The sequence below is a fragment of the Nicotiana sylvestris genome, chromosome 2, assembly GCF_000393655.2.
Source record: "Nicotiana sylvestris chromosome 2, ASM39365v2, whole genome shotgun sequence".
Lineage (NCBI taxonomy): Eukaryota > Viridiplantae > Streptophyta > Magnoliopsida > Solanales > Solanaceae > Nicotiana > Nicotiana sylvestris.
The window spans coordinates 112,503,871-112,523,537 of NC_091058.1; the positions used below are offsets into that span (position 1 = coordinate 112,503,871).

Sequence of the window (19,667 nt, forward strand, 5' to 3'; positions counted from 1 at the left end):
ACTAGGTCAGTAGGACTAACTGACGGGTCCTAAAAACCTAACAGAAGTCGTTTCGGAAAATATGGATTGCCCTTCGTTACTTAATTTTTTATTAGAAAAGGTACAACTTCATGAATACGAAATGCTTACATAAAAGGTGATCCTCAAGAAAGCAATTGATTAAATATTTGTTTAATGGGAAAGCTTATTAGAAAGCATACCAGCCTATATTAGTAGGTTATTATAAACAACACAACAAAATGATGCTTTATTAAGTACAAGATTTAGGATGCAAAGTTTCTATATATATATATATAACAATAGTAATTAATAAAATAATCACAAATGATTTCCAAGCTTAGTCGCGATTAGTGGCTGTCAATTTCAAGAGTGCTGACATATCCTACTCGTACGTAGGTGGAACCCAATTTTGATATATCTAGGGGGTCATGGGACCATAATTATAACTTAATGGAGTTAAGCAAAGAAGGCATCATTTTTTCCCACTGTGAAATAAATAAAAAGAGAGTTTAATTTGTATTAGATATAATAAAAGAAATTTATATTATGAGTTCATTCAAAAGATAACTACAAATAATTATCCATAAAAAAGTGTGATTACTAACTTAAAAAAAATATGTACAACAAGCCTAAAAAAATTAAAATATATTGATTATATACCTTAGTGGTGTATAAATATTAAATCCATAAAATTGGGTTTGTAATCCAAAAGTAAGAGAACATAGTACCCCTTTTTCTCCGCTCCTTTTAATTATTTGAATCTACTATAGAAAGGTGTATATAGATAAGTAGCTAAATCGAGATGGCTACCCTATAACTATAAAGTTTGGGAACCAAATAAGAGATTAAAGTTATACAAATGGGCATCCCCTTCATTTCATTTAATGGGTAATCGGGATACTTAAAGGCAGTAGGCACCATAAAACAAGCTAGTCTCATATTATACGTGAACGGGAGATACATAGAGATGCAGTACATGATGACAAACTGTGAAGGAAAAATAATAGTAATAATAAACAATACTCCTTTTTTGGACAAAAAAAGAGTCTCCTACAATTTTCCATCAATTCATGGTGCGAAAAGGATAACGATTAGTTTGAGTTGGTAAATGATATCTTCCAACCTATTACCTGAATCCTAAAACTGCCTTCCAACCTGCAAAGTCGTTGGAGATCTTCGTTCTAAGTTGATTTTAAGTTGTCCCTGTTGGCACAAGTACAGTAACAAAATTTTCTAATACTTACAGTTTACATCTCAAGAGATTTTTAGGGTTTAGTCATATAGCATAAAATTCCCATTTTCAGTAGTTTAAGTTCGACTATATGATGGCCATGTCCTTTTGCCACCCTATCGCTTGCTGATGGCGGTCAACGCTTGGCAGAGCGACGATAACATATTAAATACTCCGATTCTTTTAGTGGAAGCTCATTTTTATGATATCTCTAAAATAGAAAGATTATAAAATTAATGTTACCATATTAAGAACCACTTCAGACAAGACGGGTTGCTCTGATGGTAAGCAACCTCCACTTCCAACCGAGAGGTTGTGAGTTCGAGTCTCCCCAAGAGCAAGGTGGGAAGTTCTTGGAGGGAAGGATGCCGAGGGTCTATTTGGAAACAGCCTCTCTACCCCAAGGTAGGGGTAAGGTCTGCGTACACACTACCCTCCCTAGACCCCACTAAGTGGGATTATACTGGGTTGTTGTTGTTGTTGTTGTTGTTGTATATTAAGAACCACTTCCACACCCAGTTGAAGTCCTGCATTTCACTCAACCTTAGGTGGATCTATGCTTCCTATTCTCGCTTGTTTATTTAAGAAACAACATAATCCTGATTTGGTATGACACCTAAAATCTAGCTCAACGGATTAAATAGAACAAAAAATCAAGGTTATATCTATTAAATACTCGTGTATTTAGGGAACAAAGAGAAACCAAATATTTCAAGCGCCACTACATAAAGCATGGTCTGTACTCTGTACGATGATGGAGATAGAAAGAAAAAGTGAAGCACAATTTTTAAACAATCCACAGGAATGCATCTACATCAGTACAAATTCAAGTGAAATTTGAGAGAGACATACAACAGTCTTATGTTGGAATATAATTTCAATATCATGCAGCAGTATAAGGATTCTATTAGGGCGGATCTAGGATTTTAATTTTATAGGTTCAACATTTAAAGTTTTTAGCATTGAACCATTATATCTTAAACGGAAAAGGGTTCAAAATGCCCCTAAACTATTGAAAAAGGTTTAAAAATACCCTTCATCCACCTATTGGGCTAAAAATACCCCTCCATCCACTTTTTTGGTTCACTTATGCCCTTTGACCGTTAGGTCAATGCTAAATTAAAAATAATTATTATTCTTTTTCTAAAATTTTAAAAAATATTTTACAAAATATTTTCGTTTTTTTAAACTATTGCACCAGTAGTCCACTAATTTAGTAAAGTCTTCTTCTTCTTCTTTTTTCAGTTTTTACAAAAAATATTATTTTTTTCATTTTTTTCAGTTCTTTTAAAGCATTTCTTTGTAAAAACTGAAAATAATTTGTAAAAACAGAAAAAAAAAAATTATTAAAATATTTTCGTTTTTAAAAACTAGAAAAATACTTTCAACAAAATATTTTTGTTTTTGAAAAATATTCTTTTTTCAGTTTTTTTAAAAAACAAAAATAATTTATTCTTTAAAAAACTGAAAAACGAAAATAAAACTAAATACTTTACATATAAATTTATCTTTCGCGTCAAAAGTACTAGGTTCAACTTGTGTATGCTGCATCTGACCCTTATTAGCTAATCTTAAATTTCCTCAGCATGCATAGATTGCACAAAATAGAACAGTATCACAACAGGTAAGCATAAATACCAAACCAATAGCTGTAGAAAAAGTCACACTTAACAACTATCAACTAAAAAGAAACAATACTGCACTTGCAGCATATAGGAACTTGATGATTTTTGGCATCTAGATACAATAAGAAAATAAAATCAACATCATTCACCGTGATGATTTGCCTAAAACATGACAGAGTGAATGTTACAGACTGTACACCTATTACAACTTTCAAAGCCCTTGTTATAGAACACCTGCACATAGCTGATTTTTTTCTGAAAACGAAAAATATTAAACTTTTCAGTTCTTGAGATATCACAAGGCTAATCTTGTTGCTAGATACTTTTCTTAGAACATTAGCTGCCTTCGATGCAATCTAAACTTCGAGCTTGGTAGCATGTACTAACGTGGAACATATATTCGGTGACTATTCTATAAACAGAAGAAATAAAATATGGGTGTCCTATATTGTAACCCGCTTGGGAACAAAATAGACCTTTTAATGTAATTAAGGTATACCATTTCATTTCTTCACCATAATTTCTTCCACTCTATCATCATATCATAAAAGATCATTCACATAAGAAATCACAATATGGCACAACAAAACAAAGGCAACTTATTGTTTAGACAAATGAATAGGATGTCATAATTACGGACAAACCAGAATTTCCATTTCTAAGGAGAGGGTTTTAAGTTATGACGACCTAACTTGTCTGTCATTCACAATGATCTAAAGCAAGAAAGGTTTTTTTCATTAACCACCACAATTTTCCATGTTCACATTCATGGGTAATAAGTATGGGAAAGTTAACCTTAGATATGCCTTCTGAGATATAGACATATAGTATATGATTGCATGTTAAGCCACCAAAACTGGACATCCCCCTGAATTATCGGCAAAAAATTCCCCTTGTGTCCTTGAGTTTAAAAGCTGGACGTACAGTCCTCTTATTCTTCTTCAGCACTCTCTTTCCACCTCTTAAGCCTGACGCTTGTGATCTCCATTTACTCTAACTGAGGGCTTGCGTTTTTTCTCCGTCAAAATCGAGAAGGTAGAGTTCGAGATTACCGAGGACAGTTAGAGTACCTATGGAAGTACCTCTAAGATCATAATCGCAGCCACACTACAACAATAAGAGAGTAGTTTAGAGTTCTAAGGCATTTAAAAAAAAGAAGAAAAAATTGGGGTCAATTATATAGAATGTTATCGCCTTATAATCTAATTGCGTAAAATCATCAAACTAATTTTTCTAACTAAGAAAACATCAACATCCAATACTCCACCAATTTTCAACATCATAAATCCTATAGATAAAACTCAATTTTCTTTATAAAGCAAACACAGATGGGAAGTAGTTGATCAATTTACCAGCTATCATACTTTTTTTGATAAGGAGCTTATTAACTTAATAAACCCCTTACCACTCAGCCTTCTCAGGTTCCATACGAACTACTCCGGCAAAGCCCTCAAGTGCTACCTCCTGCTCTGTTTCAACCAAGCATATGAATGACATAATAACGAATCATCCAAGATAAGTAGCTCAAGATGCATAAATATTGCACAAAGCAATCTCAACGTCATTACATGTGATATATCATGGCGTATTTTTATTTTTCGACCAAGGAGTAATTTTCAGGGACTCGGGAAGCCTCTATTTTTCAACCAAGGAGTAACTTGCGTAACAACAAATCTAACTTACCTGTAGTTTACCAATAGTAAATTCCAGAGAAGTGAAAACTTTATGTCACACTATTTGTGTTGCTAATTGATGGTAAGTAGAGCTGCCATTACTTAGCTATGTTGTTAGTTTCTTCAAACGTATAAAGTATTGCTTGGCTTTTTCTTCATTTTGCCTCCCTGTTGTACATATTATCATCTCTTTTAACAGTAGCTTCCAAAATCATAACCACAACAAAGTATGTAATTACTCCAATACATAGCCAAAGCTGCAGCCAAAGTACAACAATCACGTTTGGATTATTTCTTTTAGGAGTTCCCTTTTCCTTTGCATTAAAGAAAATGAACTTTGAAAGATACCTGTATCATGCATCTTCTATGCATTCTCTAACAGCTCCTTAAATTTTTCATCTCATTCACAAGAATTCGAGGACAAAAAGGTTACACCTCCATTAACTATGGTTTCATTCACAGCAGATTAGAGGGCTTCTCATATATAAAGGAAATTATCATAAAGATTTTCTCAGATCGACACAAAATTTGAAACTTTAAAATTGAAATAAAAATGCATTCTAATTCTTTCTATCCCAGAACCTAAAAGAAACAGCAAAATAAATGCTAAATAGAGATTATGAAGCATTAATTTTTTTCTTTTTAAATATTCTAATAATCAGCTCCAAACAACTCCTTGGCAAAGCTCCAGCCAAAAAAAAAAAACTGAAAATAATGGATAGAATCCTAATACAAACGATACTTCAAATTAATATGTGGGTGTTGATAAATTATTTTCTGGCTTTTACACTTCCACTCAGTGAAATGCAAACTGCAAATTGAGTGGTATCACTATCACCTGCTCTCGTTACTCCAAGTGCTTTTCTAATGGCAGATATCATTAAGAATAAAATTGTGTGACTGACTACACTCTAAGTCCCTATAGCGAAAACAAGAATAAATCTAAATCCTTCAATTGGATAATGACCTCGTGGACTGTAGCCGTTGCCAGTCCTAAAAAACTGAACATATTTTTTTAAATTGTAATTATAATCATCAAACATGAAAAATAGCATAAAAGATTTAAGAAAAGAATTAAAGATGCAGCCTAAAAAAGTTCCTAATTTCAATTCCAAACCTAATAAGGAAGAGAGTATATCCAGGGAGGTAAGGGACATAGACTTAAATGTTAGATTCATCGGAGAGGGAAAGCTTCAGGCTGAAGAAGAGCGAAACGACGGAGAGCCTTCGTCGTGAATGTGGGGGGTCCACTGTCGTGCCGCCTTTTCATGTCTCATGTTGCCCTTGTTTTGCTGTTATTTATGCCAAAGTCGGGAAATATTTAAGCCATGAAACTATCAGAAGGGGTATAATAGACATTCGAAAATCATGGTAGAAGGATCACACATGAAATTACCAAAGTACCCCTCCGAGGACGACGAAGAGCTGCTGAACTCCCGCTTCTAAATATGTAGAAAATAAGGGCTTTGAACATATAATATAGTAACTGTAAATCTACATATATGGCTTGAGTAATACTGTAGTTTAAATTTATCGATGTAACACATTAAATGAGAATGACACGGGCAAAATAGAAAGTCTTTATTCAAAGTTGGGGAAATGTTTAATTTTAAAGCAAAGTTGAAGGGGAAAAATAATTTTTTAGAAGAATGGTCCTTAGCACGAATACACATCCCTTTTAGTTAACTAGATAAACAACAAACATTAAGAATGATTACATCTCTAAGTGCAATTACATATTTGAGATGATGCTCTATATTCCATGTCAGAATTGGAGAAATTAAAAAAAAACATTTCGTATATTATTAAGCTTAAGGTTTACAACAGTCTGTTTTAGGAGGCAAACCCATGCAACGAATTTGCTTTCTTAAGAAAATCACGGTCGTTGTTTCTTCTACCAATGTTACAAATGTATAGTTTTACAGACGCGAATTTAGGATTTGAACATCATGAATGGCAACGGAACTTACTAACCACTTGAGTTGGGTGTATATGAAATTTAGTATTTGTATATATTTAGTAGATTTCTCAACACACGTACGAAATGTTATACTGTCTTCAAAGAAGCTGAAAAAATTTACTTGTCACACAAATATCTTCTAAAACTTCAAAAGAAACCAAAAACAAATAAACACAACACAAGAATATAAGTTCCCACCATCAGCCAAATTCAGCTTCACCATAAGTTTACCAGTCTAATATATCAGCAATCTATACCGCACACAGCTGACTAACGATCAGCTTGGGCACGTTTATGCATCCACTCATAGCTGAAGTATCAGTGTCTCGATAGCCTCCTAACCCTGCAATATTAGCTCATGTAAGTCCCCTACTATATCAAAAATGAAGCAGCCAGACACTTATTAAACCTTACCGAGGAGAACGAGACCGGGAAATGGAACGAGAAAGCGAGTGTGAACTAGAGTAAGAGCGCGACGGTGAATGTGAGCGTGAGTGAGAGCGAGTCCGCGACCGTGAGCGGTATCTACGAGAACTCCTTTCTCGGATAGGACTCCGGCTAAGTCGGTGCCTTCACCCATAGTACATAATTCAGACATGAACAGTGAAAGATAATAATTTGCGGAGCAAAATCGTGAGAAAGTTAACCAAGTTAACCAATTTGCAGAGCAATATTGTGGAATTGACAGTTAACATGAGCTAAAAGAACATCTAACACTTGCCAAATTCATCCACGCCATTTTATAATTTCTACCACTGACGCCCAAGCGTCCAAGGTTGAATAAATTCTCTAAAATTTCTTCAATGAATCACATCTTTTTTATTCTTATTGTAACTTTCTTTTGACAAGTTATGCTCTTTTTTCTGTTTAACAAAAACAAACTCTTTTCTCCCACTTCCTTGACAATTCCTCTCTTTTCCAGTTTACATAACATAATAGTTTTTGGGGAAAGATACTAAGAATTATTTTCTAACATTTTAAATACTTCTAATTATAAAAACTTCATTCACTTTTATGTAGTTTTTAACTAAGAAAATTTTGTTCCAAACAAATAAGGATCTGACAGCCATTTCACACTAAGGGGTCATTTGGTAGGATGCATTAGATAAAATAATGCATGCATTAGCTTTGTGTATTAATAATACCTTGTTTGGTAGATATTTTGAACCTATGCATTAATTATGCAAGCATTAGTTATACATTCTATTTGGTATTATCCTATGCATAACTAATGCATAGAAACCATGGTATTAGCAATGCAATGATTTTTAATGCATGCATTAGCTTAGTTAAAGACAAAATTGTCCTTCAAAATTTATGCTTGATTAAAATGTGCTAGTTATTATATTAATGCAAGTTTAAAATAATCCAAATAGTGAGAAATAAAATTATATCTCTAGTAAATAAATAAATACTTAGCATATTTCTTTTTTTATAAATAAATATTTAGTTCTATATTACAATATAGGTAGACAAATCAAATAATTTTCTTTTAAACTTTTTCATATAAAAACATTTCTCAACATATGTTTCTTTTAAAAAGTTAGAGTGATGGACTGGTTTTGAGGATATTTTCGTAAACAAGCAATTCTTTTAGAAATTGCGCAATGCTTTTATACATCAAACCAAACAATGGATAAGAAATATGTCAGCATAACTAATACCAGCATAACTAATGCAAGCATAACTAATACCAGTATTACTAATACACCATATTCAGCATTATTCTTATGCACCCTACCAAACGACCCCTAAAGCTAGATATTTTGATCCTTGTACTCTGAACCAACAATTCCTTTTACGATTAAGAAAGTATCAAATATGTATATCTCAATTGGATTGCAAGAAATTCATGAAAATGCTGAATATTACAAGTTCTTCTGGAGATCTCCAAAAAATAAAACAAGTGACTGATTAGATAGTTAGATCTCCCTCTTAACTATAGGAATTCCTAATATTCAGCAGTCTAATAGGACCAAGTTTCTCTACTTTTAATTTTCTTTTGCCTTTGTTATGAGCTTTAATGTGAAATCTATGTCAGACAACAGCAAATGCATTTTTAAAAAACATACAAGCACCCAAGGGTGTGGCCTATTGGTCAATGAAGTGGGTTTAGAACCATGAGGTCTTAGATTCAATTCCCAATGGAGAAAAAACGCTAGGTAATTTCTTCTCATCTGTCCAAGCCTTAGTGGAAAGAGTTATCTGGTATCTGTTGCTGGAGGTAGCAAGTATCCCGTGGAATTAGTCGAGGTGCGCACAAGTTGGCCCGGACACCACGGTAATCGGGGGAAAGAACACAAACAAACAGATTCAAGCAAGCAAATTCCAACTCCCTTTTCCTCGAAAAGAAAAAAAAATGAATCCCACTTCCTTGACTTCACAAAATCAAGGACCAGTTTTTCAATTGCATTACTCCTAGTCAAATTAGTGAGGTCCATTTAAAGTTAAATGTACCCAAAAGACAGAAAAACTCAACCCCCATTTCACAAATCCATCAAGAACAAACTTGAGGAGGTATTTGTTTTGAATTTCGTCATTAGTTGAGAAGGTTAGGGCTATTGAATCTCTGATATTGAAGGAAAAAGAGCAGCCTTGGGCTCGTACTCTTTGAATTTTCAGGAATTAAGGCAACAATAGACATATTTTGAATAAGGTTTCACCTAAAGCCATAATGATGAGGGATGGAGACGAGGGCCGAAGAGAGCTGGGTATACATACTTGCTGAAAACACAAATAAGAGGACCAATAACTGAAAGAAGCTTTGCTTTGACCATTAATTTACCTCGTTTTAACCCGCATTACCAATTACTTGAAAGGTCTGGGCACAACCTATTTTGATTCATCTAGTCTTAGACACTTCCCCAAACCACTGACTTGGTAGACATGCGGGTTTCGAAATCACACAAGTTTGCTATGTGAATAGGCGAACTAACTTTGTAGACAGGAATTATGGCCTCTAGCTCCACCAGCATGCATCTCATAGACAGGCATCGCTCAGTTAATCACTAAATTCACAAATACATTTAAATAAAGAACCAACTACATAAAGTAAAAAAGGTAAAGGAACTTTACGGAACACCAGATCATAAACTTAGGCAAGACAATACTCACTTTTGACAAATTCAACTATCTATGCATCAAGTACACTACAACAAGTAGGATCAGTATTAGTACCTTCGAGGGGAACGGCTGTAACTTCTACTACGGCTTCGGCGACGATACCGACTTACTCGGCTTGTTTCTGCAAGCTTTTCAAGCCTCTGTTTCTCTTGTTCTCTTTTCTTGGCCATCTCAACAGCTGTATCTTTCTTGACTGCAAAAGACATCATTTAGGCAAAATGTACAACGCATTGCATGCAACAATATGACCCACATAATCATACAAAAAGAAGAGTTTCCATAAAAACAAATTAACAGAGATGAGATCCTCATTCTTGTTATATCGCAGAATGCAGCACATTATAGAAGACAAATGGTTTACTCCGGAGATGCACATGAAGTAATGTATACTTTGTTTGTTCAATTGTTTGCTCATTATCCGCTTAAGTCGCTCCTGAGGTGTTTCCTTCTTTTCACCCTGCTGTTTAGAGAGGCTTGAACTGCTAGTTGTCTTGTTTAACTTTGATAATGCTGAGGATGCACTGCAAAGACCCAAAGAAGAGGAAAAAATAATAACTAGCTTTTTGTTTTTTAAGGAGAGAACAAATTGAGAATTTGATATTGCGCATCAACAAAGAGCACAAAAACATGTAGGGTCAGGAAGGACAAGCAGACAAATGAACAGAAAAACGTAAGGGTGTAGGAGACAGACCTTGCTGGTGTATTCAACATTTGTGCACTCTTATCCTTATCAAGAGATACCCCAGATGCAGGATCAACATGAAGGGCCTCAAGAATACGACCAGCTGATGGCCTGCAGAAGAAGTGAGATATTAAACAAGAAATGTTTTACGTTAACAAGGAAAACTGGACAGCGTCAAGTAAGTTCAATTCAGGGAAAATGAGCTTCAGATCGGAAGCTTGCTCCCTCTTCCCCTTCACAGTTATCTCACAGGTGTAAATGTGATATATTCAAAACCACATTATGTTCTTCAGCTAACAAATGGATGATAAGCTGCAGCAGAGAAAAGACTGTCCAATCTAGCTTTGCAAGAATTAAAGGTCAAGTGCTCCGACCGGTTTAATGGATCAGTTCGAGACGGAGGAGACGGTGGTGGAGAATATCCTTCAAATTTAGGCTCATTCTCATCGTCTGCGCCACCAAATTCAGTGATATACTCTATTTTCGGAGCTCTCTCCTTGCCTTGGTAAATATCATCAGATTTTCCTCCACGTTCATAGCGTCTTGAATGAGGAGGCGAGTATGAGAGAGACCTTGACCTGGACCTGTGCAGATGGAATAAAAAAAAAAAGATTAAACCAACATTACACAGACTACTATCAATTTGAGAATGTATAATAAAATAACAAAGATAACAAACCTTCTGGAACGTGAATAAGCTTCGTATGTTGGACTCCGTCGAGACTCGCTACATAAAGGAGGGGAGAAAAGAGAGCGAGTGAGAACAATCCGTACAACTGGGATTTTAATCTGCATTTTAGGTTTTAAGTATACAAAAATGCAATAGATTGAACTAAAGTACCGATAGGGATCATGATGGAGAACTCTGCTCCCGGTAATGCGGGCTGCTTCTCTTTCCCTCTCCCTTTCTAATTGAGAAGCTTTCCGTCTTTCTTTGCGACTCAGCTTCCTCTGCAAAGGCATGATTAGTATGACAGTACATATACAATTTAGCAACAGTTAAAGTCCCATATTGTAGCAGACTTACTATTGCAGGATCTCCCTTGATTACTTCTCTTTGCCTCCTTTCTTCCTCCTTAGCCTTTTTGTCCATGTAGACAAGCCATCCATACCTTTTCACTCCATAATCTTTGGCAATTGACTCCATCACTTCGTCGTTGCTATCATCACTGTTAAAATCTTCCTCCTCATCATCATCCTCATCATCATCACCATCTTCTTCACCATCAGAAAAGTGAGGATTGTCTTTACCCTCTCCGTCATATGAGAAAGCCACTTGGGAATACGACCCCTTGCTCGCCGAAGGCAGAGAATTTTGAGGTCTGCAATACCGAGAATATTAGAAGGTAAAAACTGCCTTGCAGTTAGAGTAATTAATGTTAACACCCCATTTGAAAAGTGTAGTATCACAGAACACCAAGTAAACCCACAAACAAAACAAGTTTTCATTAATTGAAACACTCACTTGCAGCTGAAGCAAATCAAGACACTAAAGATTAATTAGAACAATATCTCTAGAGTTAACATCAGTAAGCATCAAAATGTAAATACCCATCTACAGAAGTATATTTTTGGCTTTCACATCACAAATCTGATAAAAGGTGAAAAGAATAATATAGTTAACAGTTGTGAGAAAAAAATCACAAATTACGATAAACAAAAAAATACACAAAAGTGATGAATATAACACATTTAGGTGGTAGAAAATAAAAACCACACAAATGTTCTCTCTACTTATGAGTTATGACATAGAGTGATTTCTTTACTAGGAATATTAATAATGGACAAAGCAAGAGGAGTCAATTCTTCAATCTTTTTGATAAGCTAAATCAAAAAAAGGGCAGCCCGGTGCAGGAAGCATCCCGCAGGGTCCGGGAAGGGCCGCACCCCAAGGGTATGAAGTAGGCAGCCTACCCTGATCCAAGCATCAATGGCTGATTCTACAGCTCGAACTAGTGACCTATAGGTCACACGAAGACAACTTTACTGTTGCTCCAAGGCTCCGCTTCTTTTTGATAAGCTAAATATGACCTCATATACAAGCACAAAAGAACCTCATGGGTGAACCGAAACAAGACACAAGAGGCTACTTTTAAATTTTACAAAATCATTATCAACCCCTTCAAATGCTCTCCTATTTCTCTCTTTCCATATTACCCACATGAAGGCTAATGGAGCAACATCCCATGCCCTCGGTGTTCTCTTCCACCTTCTAACGGCCTACCTATGCAACAGTTCCTTCAAAGAGTGCTTTATTATTTTACCAGTAAAGAGTGATTATCAACTAATTACATATTACTAGTTACTACATAGTCGACCAAAATTTTAAGCAAGTAAAAAGTCAACAACATTCAGAACACTTCACAAAATCTGTAATGTAATGATCAACAAGGCGTGTAAATTTGCAACAAATACTTGAAACCAAACACAATTCACTTTGGGACAATATCACAAAGAATATTTTTCATATAAGAGATCTACTTATATTTTCTTACTCCTCTTTGTTTTTAATCTTTCTCGGAGCAAGGACAGTGGATAAATGGGCAACTAAAAGAAAAGACCCAAAGAGTTTAGTAAGATAGAAAATTGGAACCTGTCAGAGCCAAGGAGAGCAGTGGTCTTAGCCTCCATTTCCTGATTAACATGTTGCAGACCCTCTTCGTCCTTAACTGTAAAAGCATAGAGTTAACTCAGGCGATGCAATGGTCTCCTCAAAAAATATACACAATTACTTCGAAATACCTAATAAGAAAGAAATATCCTATAATGAATAGTATATGAAAGGATAGTCAAAAAAACAAAAAAGTACCGACATCCTCTACGCCGATGCTTAATTAAATCCCGATAACGCTGAAAACTAACAAACTCTTCTAGTTCCTCCTCTTCCTCTGTTCTTTCTGGGGCCCGACGATGCCGGGAACTAGAATCTCGTATAAAATCAAGAAGAGCACGACCATCAAATCTGTAAGATGATAGTCAAAACGTCAACTATATGACTAGGCAAATTTCCTACCACATTCAGTATCCCATCATCCTAAGAGTTGTGAAACACTATTTAAAAAGTGACCTGTCAATCAGAATGTCATGTTTCCCGTTCCAAGGTATCCTGATACATAAACAAAGAAATCAGCTCATGTCTATAAGCACTTAAATAAACATGAAACCCTACAAGCATGCAAAGGCTTCTAAGACTATTTGAGGCCAAAAAGAGAATAATAATCAATCACCACGTAAATATTGACTAATTTCAAACTTTCTGATGGCTTTGGATCAGTAAATACTAAATACCAAACATTAGAGTTCATACTAAAATACCTCAGCACAACAACAATACTTTTCAGATGATTTATTCCATAGGTAGACAAAGGAGACCCATAGAAATACAGATATCAAAGGATGTGAGCTTCAAAATAAGATGGTGGTAGCATGAGTCACCTACTTATATTAGACTATTACTTTTTCAACAGGCCTGTACATTTCAGTTCATGGCAACTATGAAACTAAAATGGTAGCTCCAATAAAGCATTACACGTGCACCAAAAGTAAGAAATGCAGTGTGGAATCTAAAAATAATGTATTCACAAATATACTAAATGAATCCTTAAAATATTCAAAATGTAGTTTAGAACCAATATGATAAACAACAAACCAGTACAACGTCGTAACCATGCCAGTACCATACAAATTTCAAATAGCTAGCAGGAAGCACCACGGGGGACGTGACATGGTACCCAATAAGTGAGGAGCAATGTTCAATTTAAGATAGCTCAAATTGGCCAAAAAGTAGTCTCTTTTCCATACATTAATAGGATAACCAATACCTACCGTCTTTTCTACTCCTTGCATTCCAATTTGTAAGACACTTTCCATTCTAAACCATTCGTATTTTACAAACAAATTTCACTATCCACTAATAAGCTAAATCAACACCTTAACATATAGATAAATTAGAGGGATAGAGAAATCATACAGGCCCTGCTGATCCTCGGTGGCTTGATAAAGGGCGTCATCACGGTAAATACGACAGCGAGAGCCGATGGCTTGAATGGACTGCTGAGGGTCGCCACGGCGTTTAGCGAGAAAGATGGCACGTCTCTGAGCTCTCTTACGCGCTGCGTCCATCATATCATGCACTTTCTTCTCCGATCTCCTTGCTTCGTGCCACATCTTTATTCTTCTTCGTCACAATTTGCAGTCGGAATTGGAAACCCTAACGCCCCTTCCCTGACTTTGTTTTCCCTGCGACTTGGCAACGCTATCATATCATTTTTAGGAACCAGTAACCCGAACTTAATATGGACCAATCATGTGACGGTCACGTGCCCCTCTTCTTTTCTTTTTTGGACAGGAATTTAATGAACTTTGTTTTAAAGAATTGAAGTTTTTCAATTAACCTAACCACTTTGGCTTTATACATGCTTGACTTATTTATATTCTGCAAAATTTACATCCAAAATGTTCAAAAATCTAGAGACCTAAAGAAGTTCCTCTCTATGTAAATACAATTACTAATTAGCATAAACATTAGGAAATTACGTAATCATTTTTCAATACTATATTCTTTATTATCATATATGGGATATTTGAAACTTCTTATAGTTATTAAAATAATGTGTACAGAATATCCTTTCATTAATCTTTACTATTAAAAATCATCTTTGCCGAGTATGAGGGAGTATAAGAACTAATAAGTGCGGCTATGTATCGAAGTTAACGTCCTTTTTATTGATGTTGACGAGAAAATATTGCTATTACTTTGAGATATACCAGAGTTATTTTACGAAGAACTTAATACAATCAATACGAATGTAATGAGTTACAGAAAATCGATTTTTATTTAACAAATAATACGACTTGAGTTCACATCCATGACATTATTCGTGCTAGTTTATAGTAGTAGAATGTAATTTTTGTTCATTTTAGTACTCATATACATGTGTAAGTTAGTTTTTATATATGGCGGTTAAATTGAAAATGCACACCCAATAATTTACATTCTTGAATCCTTCATTAAGTTGCCAGCAAATTAAAGTCATGCATTATGTTTCCAATTTGCTCCGCCTCCCCGTCAGTCGCGTCGGGTTAACTTAAAGTAAAGGTTGATCTATGGTTGAGTTAAAAGATTGATTAGTAGCTGAAGACTGAAGCTACCTCTTTTAACTATCAATTCAGTTTTTCACATTTGAAAGCTCTTGCTCTCAATAGAAAAAAATGTACAACCGATATAAGTTCAGTTGATTAACTTCATATAAAATGACAATAAATCTCGAGTAATTTCTTTAGCCAGCGTGTGTAATCTGCTTAGTAATGATTAATTAAAAAATGTTGCACTCCATAAAATGTTACATTTGCACTAATCTTTAAGTAAACTCTTAAGTAACGACTTTAAGACTGCAAAATATTAACGATTCAAACTATTTAACAATTAATAAGCGGTTGATAGATCATACTATATTATAAGTATGAAGACTTTTACATGAAGTTATTTTACTAAAATATCCTTCAAAAGCTAAACGACCATTCCACCCTTCATTATAACAATATTCCTTAATATTGTTGAATAAAAATATATATTATAAGAAATAACAATGATTAACTTGAGCATATTTATTATACGTACAAACTTTAGATTTTTACTTTTAATGATAATAATATACTACGTTATCTCTCATTCTAATTTATTACCTGTGTGCAAGTTTATCAAGTTGAGTCATTATTCAATTACTATGATTCATAATTATTAGCAAGTCTTTTTCACTGCTCAATATGAATATGCAAATAAAATGCATAATGTATCTGCCATCTAACTGATTAGTGAAGGTAATTAATTATCCACAATTGGCTTTCTACTTCACCATTTAACTTCTTTGTTACACGTTTATATTTACAATTATTATAGCTCTTTTCTAGATTGGTAGATCATTTCACGTTCTTGTTATCTTCTTTCATAGATATTGACTCATTTTATGGAGATCAGCAACCAATTTTACATGAAATAATTTTGATTTAAGTTTTAAAAAGTTTACTGCGTGCTACTCAATGTCTCAACGGAGCATCTCATGGTTATTGGTCAGAGTGAGAAAAACTACTTTGGTGGAAGTAGCATATATTAAGACATTTCTACAGAGATCCAGTTGAATAAAGTACGTGTCAACTGGTATCCTCTTTTTGAGATCTTCGACATCTATTTATAAAATATTTTAAGAATAGTATTCATTAGGAAATTTCTATCTCGATATATTGACGGCCTTATGAACTAAGTAGAATATGCTATTTAAACTTTCTTGTATGATGCTATAAAGTTGGAATATATTACTACCCATAAAAAGTTGGATAATTTTGGGAAGCAATTTTCTTTTCCTGTATTGAGTTAGCTAAATAGGATTAAAGTTCATCATTTTCAAGAACTTATAATTTTTTATTTATTTTATAATTTAAATATATTGTCAAATTTAGGTCATCTTTAAAATTTTATTCTCATTGACATAGAATACACGTACAACATGCGTGTCCAAATTCTAGTTAAAAAAAATATGCATGCAGTTAGTGAGCTAAGATCGGAATATTTTAGATTCAGCCCTTCAATATTAAGTGGAAACACATTGTTTACCCTAAAAACGTATAACAATTGAATTTATAATGTGGTTTTACGGACACATGATATAACTTGACACAAAATAATAAGATACATAAAATGATATTGAAATTAACTGAAAATAGAAATTAAAGCAAACCCAAAGAGATGTATAGCTTTGGCCCTCGAGCTTAGATCGCCCTCGAACGGATATTTCACTGGAAAGTATGAACAAAACAATAGAGTATTGAGAGCTTAAGAAGATGATATATTGCTTTATGTAATGTGAATATGATGTCTTTTACAAATAATCAGACCCCCTTTATATAGTAGGGGAATCCTACTCTTGGTATAATTCTAAATATAGTAAGAAATCCCATGATTGGCTAATTAATCGGCCTCTTCTTAATACGTGCCGAGATTTTTGCCATGATCCTCGCCCGATTGCGGATATTTTAATTTTCCGTTATTTGGCTCGGTAAGCTTCCCTCGATCTTGCTCGATCTCTATCCTGCCTGGCTCCGATCTTAGCCGACCTCGATTGGTTTGCAATCTAACTTTACACCGCACTCCGATATAACATAGGGTCGAACCTTGGCCTGCCTCATTTAAGGACAAGCCTGATTTTGACCGTATACAAATAGTCCCCTCTTTTATCGGAGAGAAGGCAATAAGAAACGATCTGATCTTTTCCAATCCCATCTCGATGGGTCATGACATAAGCGACGAACCCGACCATGACGTCAGCGACAAGTGAATACTGAAATGTCATGTCGGTTCGGATATCGAGGCATTAAATGTCTGTCGGTTGTTGTCGGCCACTACTGGTTCTGAATCGTCATCTTCAACCTATAAATGTATCTTTCTTCTTTTGCCCAAACTTTACTTTCAAATCTTCGTTGCTCTAATCTTCAAAATCCTCTGCCTCCCTAAAAGCTTTGAACTTTCAGATCTTTGGTGTTTCTTCACCTCTTTCATCACAAAATATCAAGCGTTTCTTCTCAGTTTCCATTATTCTTCACTCGTAAAAGTAAAATGGCTAAGACTTCAAAAACTATTCTGCAAAAGGAAGCTGCTTCCTCGTCCCGGCTGGCCGGCGAGCAAACAACAGCGGAGCCACGCCGTGAAGAGTTCTTTCCCGGATGGTGCGTCATCAACTCCGACTTCAAGGTTGAAAAGACCCCCGGTTCCGGGTCGATGTGAGCTAATGTCGAGGTATATATGCATGATCACCGATGATCTCCTCGACCAAGTTAAAGAGGACTGCAACTGGGTCGACAAGCACGTGGTGGTGCCCTCGCCTAAGGAATCAACCACGACCCATGTGGAAGGGTTTCTAAGTGTTTATACTTATCTTGTCACATTGGGTCCTTTGGATCCGGTTGTTATAGACTTCTGCAAAAAGTACGAAGTGACCCTCGGTCAGATTCACCCCTCTTTCTGAAGGATAGTGATATTGTTGCGCTTCTTCATGAGCCAATTCGATGGGCTTCCCTTCACCCTCGACCACCTCATACACCTATACATGCCCCGACTCTATCAGGGAGGACTAATAAAGCTTCAACGTCGGGCCACCATGGAACCTTTCTCGAGCATAGATAAGTACAAAGACTGGGGCTGGATGGGCCGATTTTTCCGAGTGAAGACCTCGGACCTGATCCCAGCCGAGAGTATGTCATTTCCTGAGAAATGGAATATGAAATGTAAGTATGATTTCGTCCTTAATTTCTGTCTATTGTCTTCGTTTTTTCACCCTTTCTTATCAGTATTTTACTTGATGCAGCCATTGCCTGGATGTCGGGCGAGGTTCCCCAACTCGAGAACTGGGTTAGGAGCCTAATATTAAAGTTGACACATGATGTGTGTGCATGGCATGATTTGGCGAAGGGTCGATGGGAGGCTCGTAACCATGGTATATTTTCCTCTATGACTCAACAATTTTGACCATTGTTCGAATTTTTTCTCGATCTTACTCATCTTTCTTTTGCAGGTCTCGAGAAGGATGTGGAAATGAGGCTCTCATCTGGTGATGAAGAAATCCTTCCCCAACCATTCGCTCTGAAGCAAAACAAAGAGAGAAAGAAGAGAAGGGCCCCGAGTTCCACGAAGTTGGATGAAAAGAAGCCCAAAAAGAGGCAGGCCCGTAAACCCAAGGGGATCATCATCCCTTTAACTTTGGAGTCAGTTCAACGGCTAAGGGATGAGGTCTAAGAAGATGAAGAAGAAGAAGAAGACTCTGGGCTGGTGACCTGTGTGCGAGCAGGCACCGAGGTTCGAGGAACTACTGAGCCGGTAGGAGCTAAAATTGCTCTGCCTCGACTTGATGAGGTTGAGGGGGAAGCCTCGGCCGAAGTCCCTAAGCCAAAAAGAGCTAAAGATTTTTCACCTCGAGGTGAGAAGGGTATCGAGGAGGCAATCGATGTTGGGGCAGAAACCATGTTCGAGGCCCCTCGAGATGAAGGCGGCACCCCAAAAGATTTACTTGGGGCAATAGAGATTGGGGATTCCCCCTCCTTTCCTTCGTTCTCTGATTCGATGATCAAGGACGCTCAGGCGATGGAGACTTGCCACGGTGAAGGGGTCCGTGGAGTAGAAGACCCTTTCTGTGGCTATTTTGTTAGACTGGAAGTCGTCACCGATCTGGGTGACTTGGAGGTACCGAGGAAGTGCCCAAGTGAGGCTTCCTCGGGCTTTAAATTGACCGATCAGTTCTCGGCCCCTAACGTCGATCCCGGGCATAAGCGGCTAATAATCATCTCGGTCCCGGAGGATGCTCGAGTTCTTTCTGCCTCGTAGGGG

General features: G+C 36.0%; 1 protein-coding gene across 2 annotated transcripts; it reads right to left on the reverse strand.

The window, feature by feature from the left end:
• Positions 1–6,518: 6,518 nt before the first annotated feature.
• On the reverse strand, positions 6,519–14,562 carry LOC104234619 (uncharacterized). 2 transcript variants are annotated; one of them, XM_009788217.2, is made up of 13 exons: positions 14,265–14,562; positions 13,362–13,400; positions 13,108–13,256; positions 12,888–12,963; positions 11,322–11,616; positions 11,136–11,245; positions 10,974–11,021; positions 10,669–10,878; positions 10,304–10,405; positions 10,003–10,133; positions 9,667–9,805; positions 6,904–7,059; positions 6,519–6,832 (listed from the first exon to the last, which is right to left on the reverse strand). In XM_009788217.2, the coding sequence occupies exons 1-13, from the start codon at positions 14,459–14,461 to the stop codon at positions 6,808–6,810; spliced, it is 1,677 nt and encodes a 558-aa protein (XP_009786519.1). In that variant the 5' UTR covers positions 14,462–14,562; the 3' UTR covers positions 6,519–6,807. The 2 variants fall into 2 exon arrangements, 1 of the variants encoding a protein (XP_009786519.1); XR_011405468.1 differs by lacking the exon at positions 6,519–6,832 and having other exon boundaries at positions 6,964–7,059; positions 9,974–10,133.
• Between the last annotated feature and the right edge of the window lie 5,105 nt (positions 14,563–19,667).

Bases quoted from the DNA above. Each gene is read 5' to 3' on its own strand.
- LOC104234619 (XM_009788217.2), bottom strand. From the start codon at position 14,461: ATGTGGCACGAAGCAAGGAGATCGGAGAAGAAAGTGCATGATATGATG. The intron at 11,022-11,135 runs GTACTTTAGTTC...TCCTTTATGTAG, and splicing joins CTCCATCATGATCCCTATCG to CGAGTCTCGACGGAGTCCAA. The intron at 10,406-10,668 runs GTCGGAGCACTT...CTTCTTCTGCAG, and splicing joins CGAACTGATCCATTAAACCG to GCCATCAGCTGGTCGTATTC.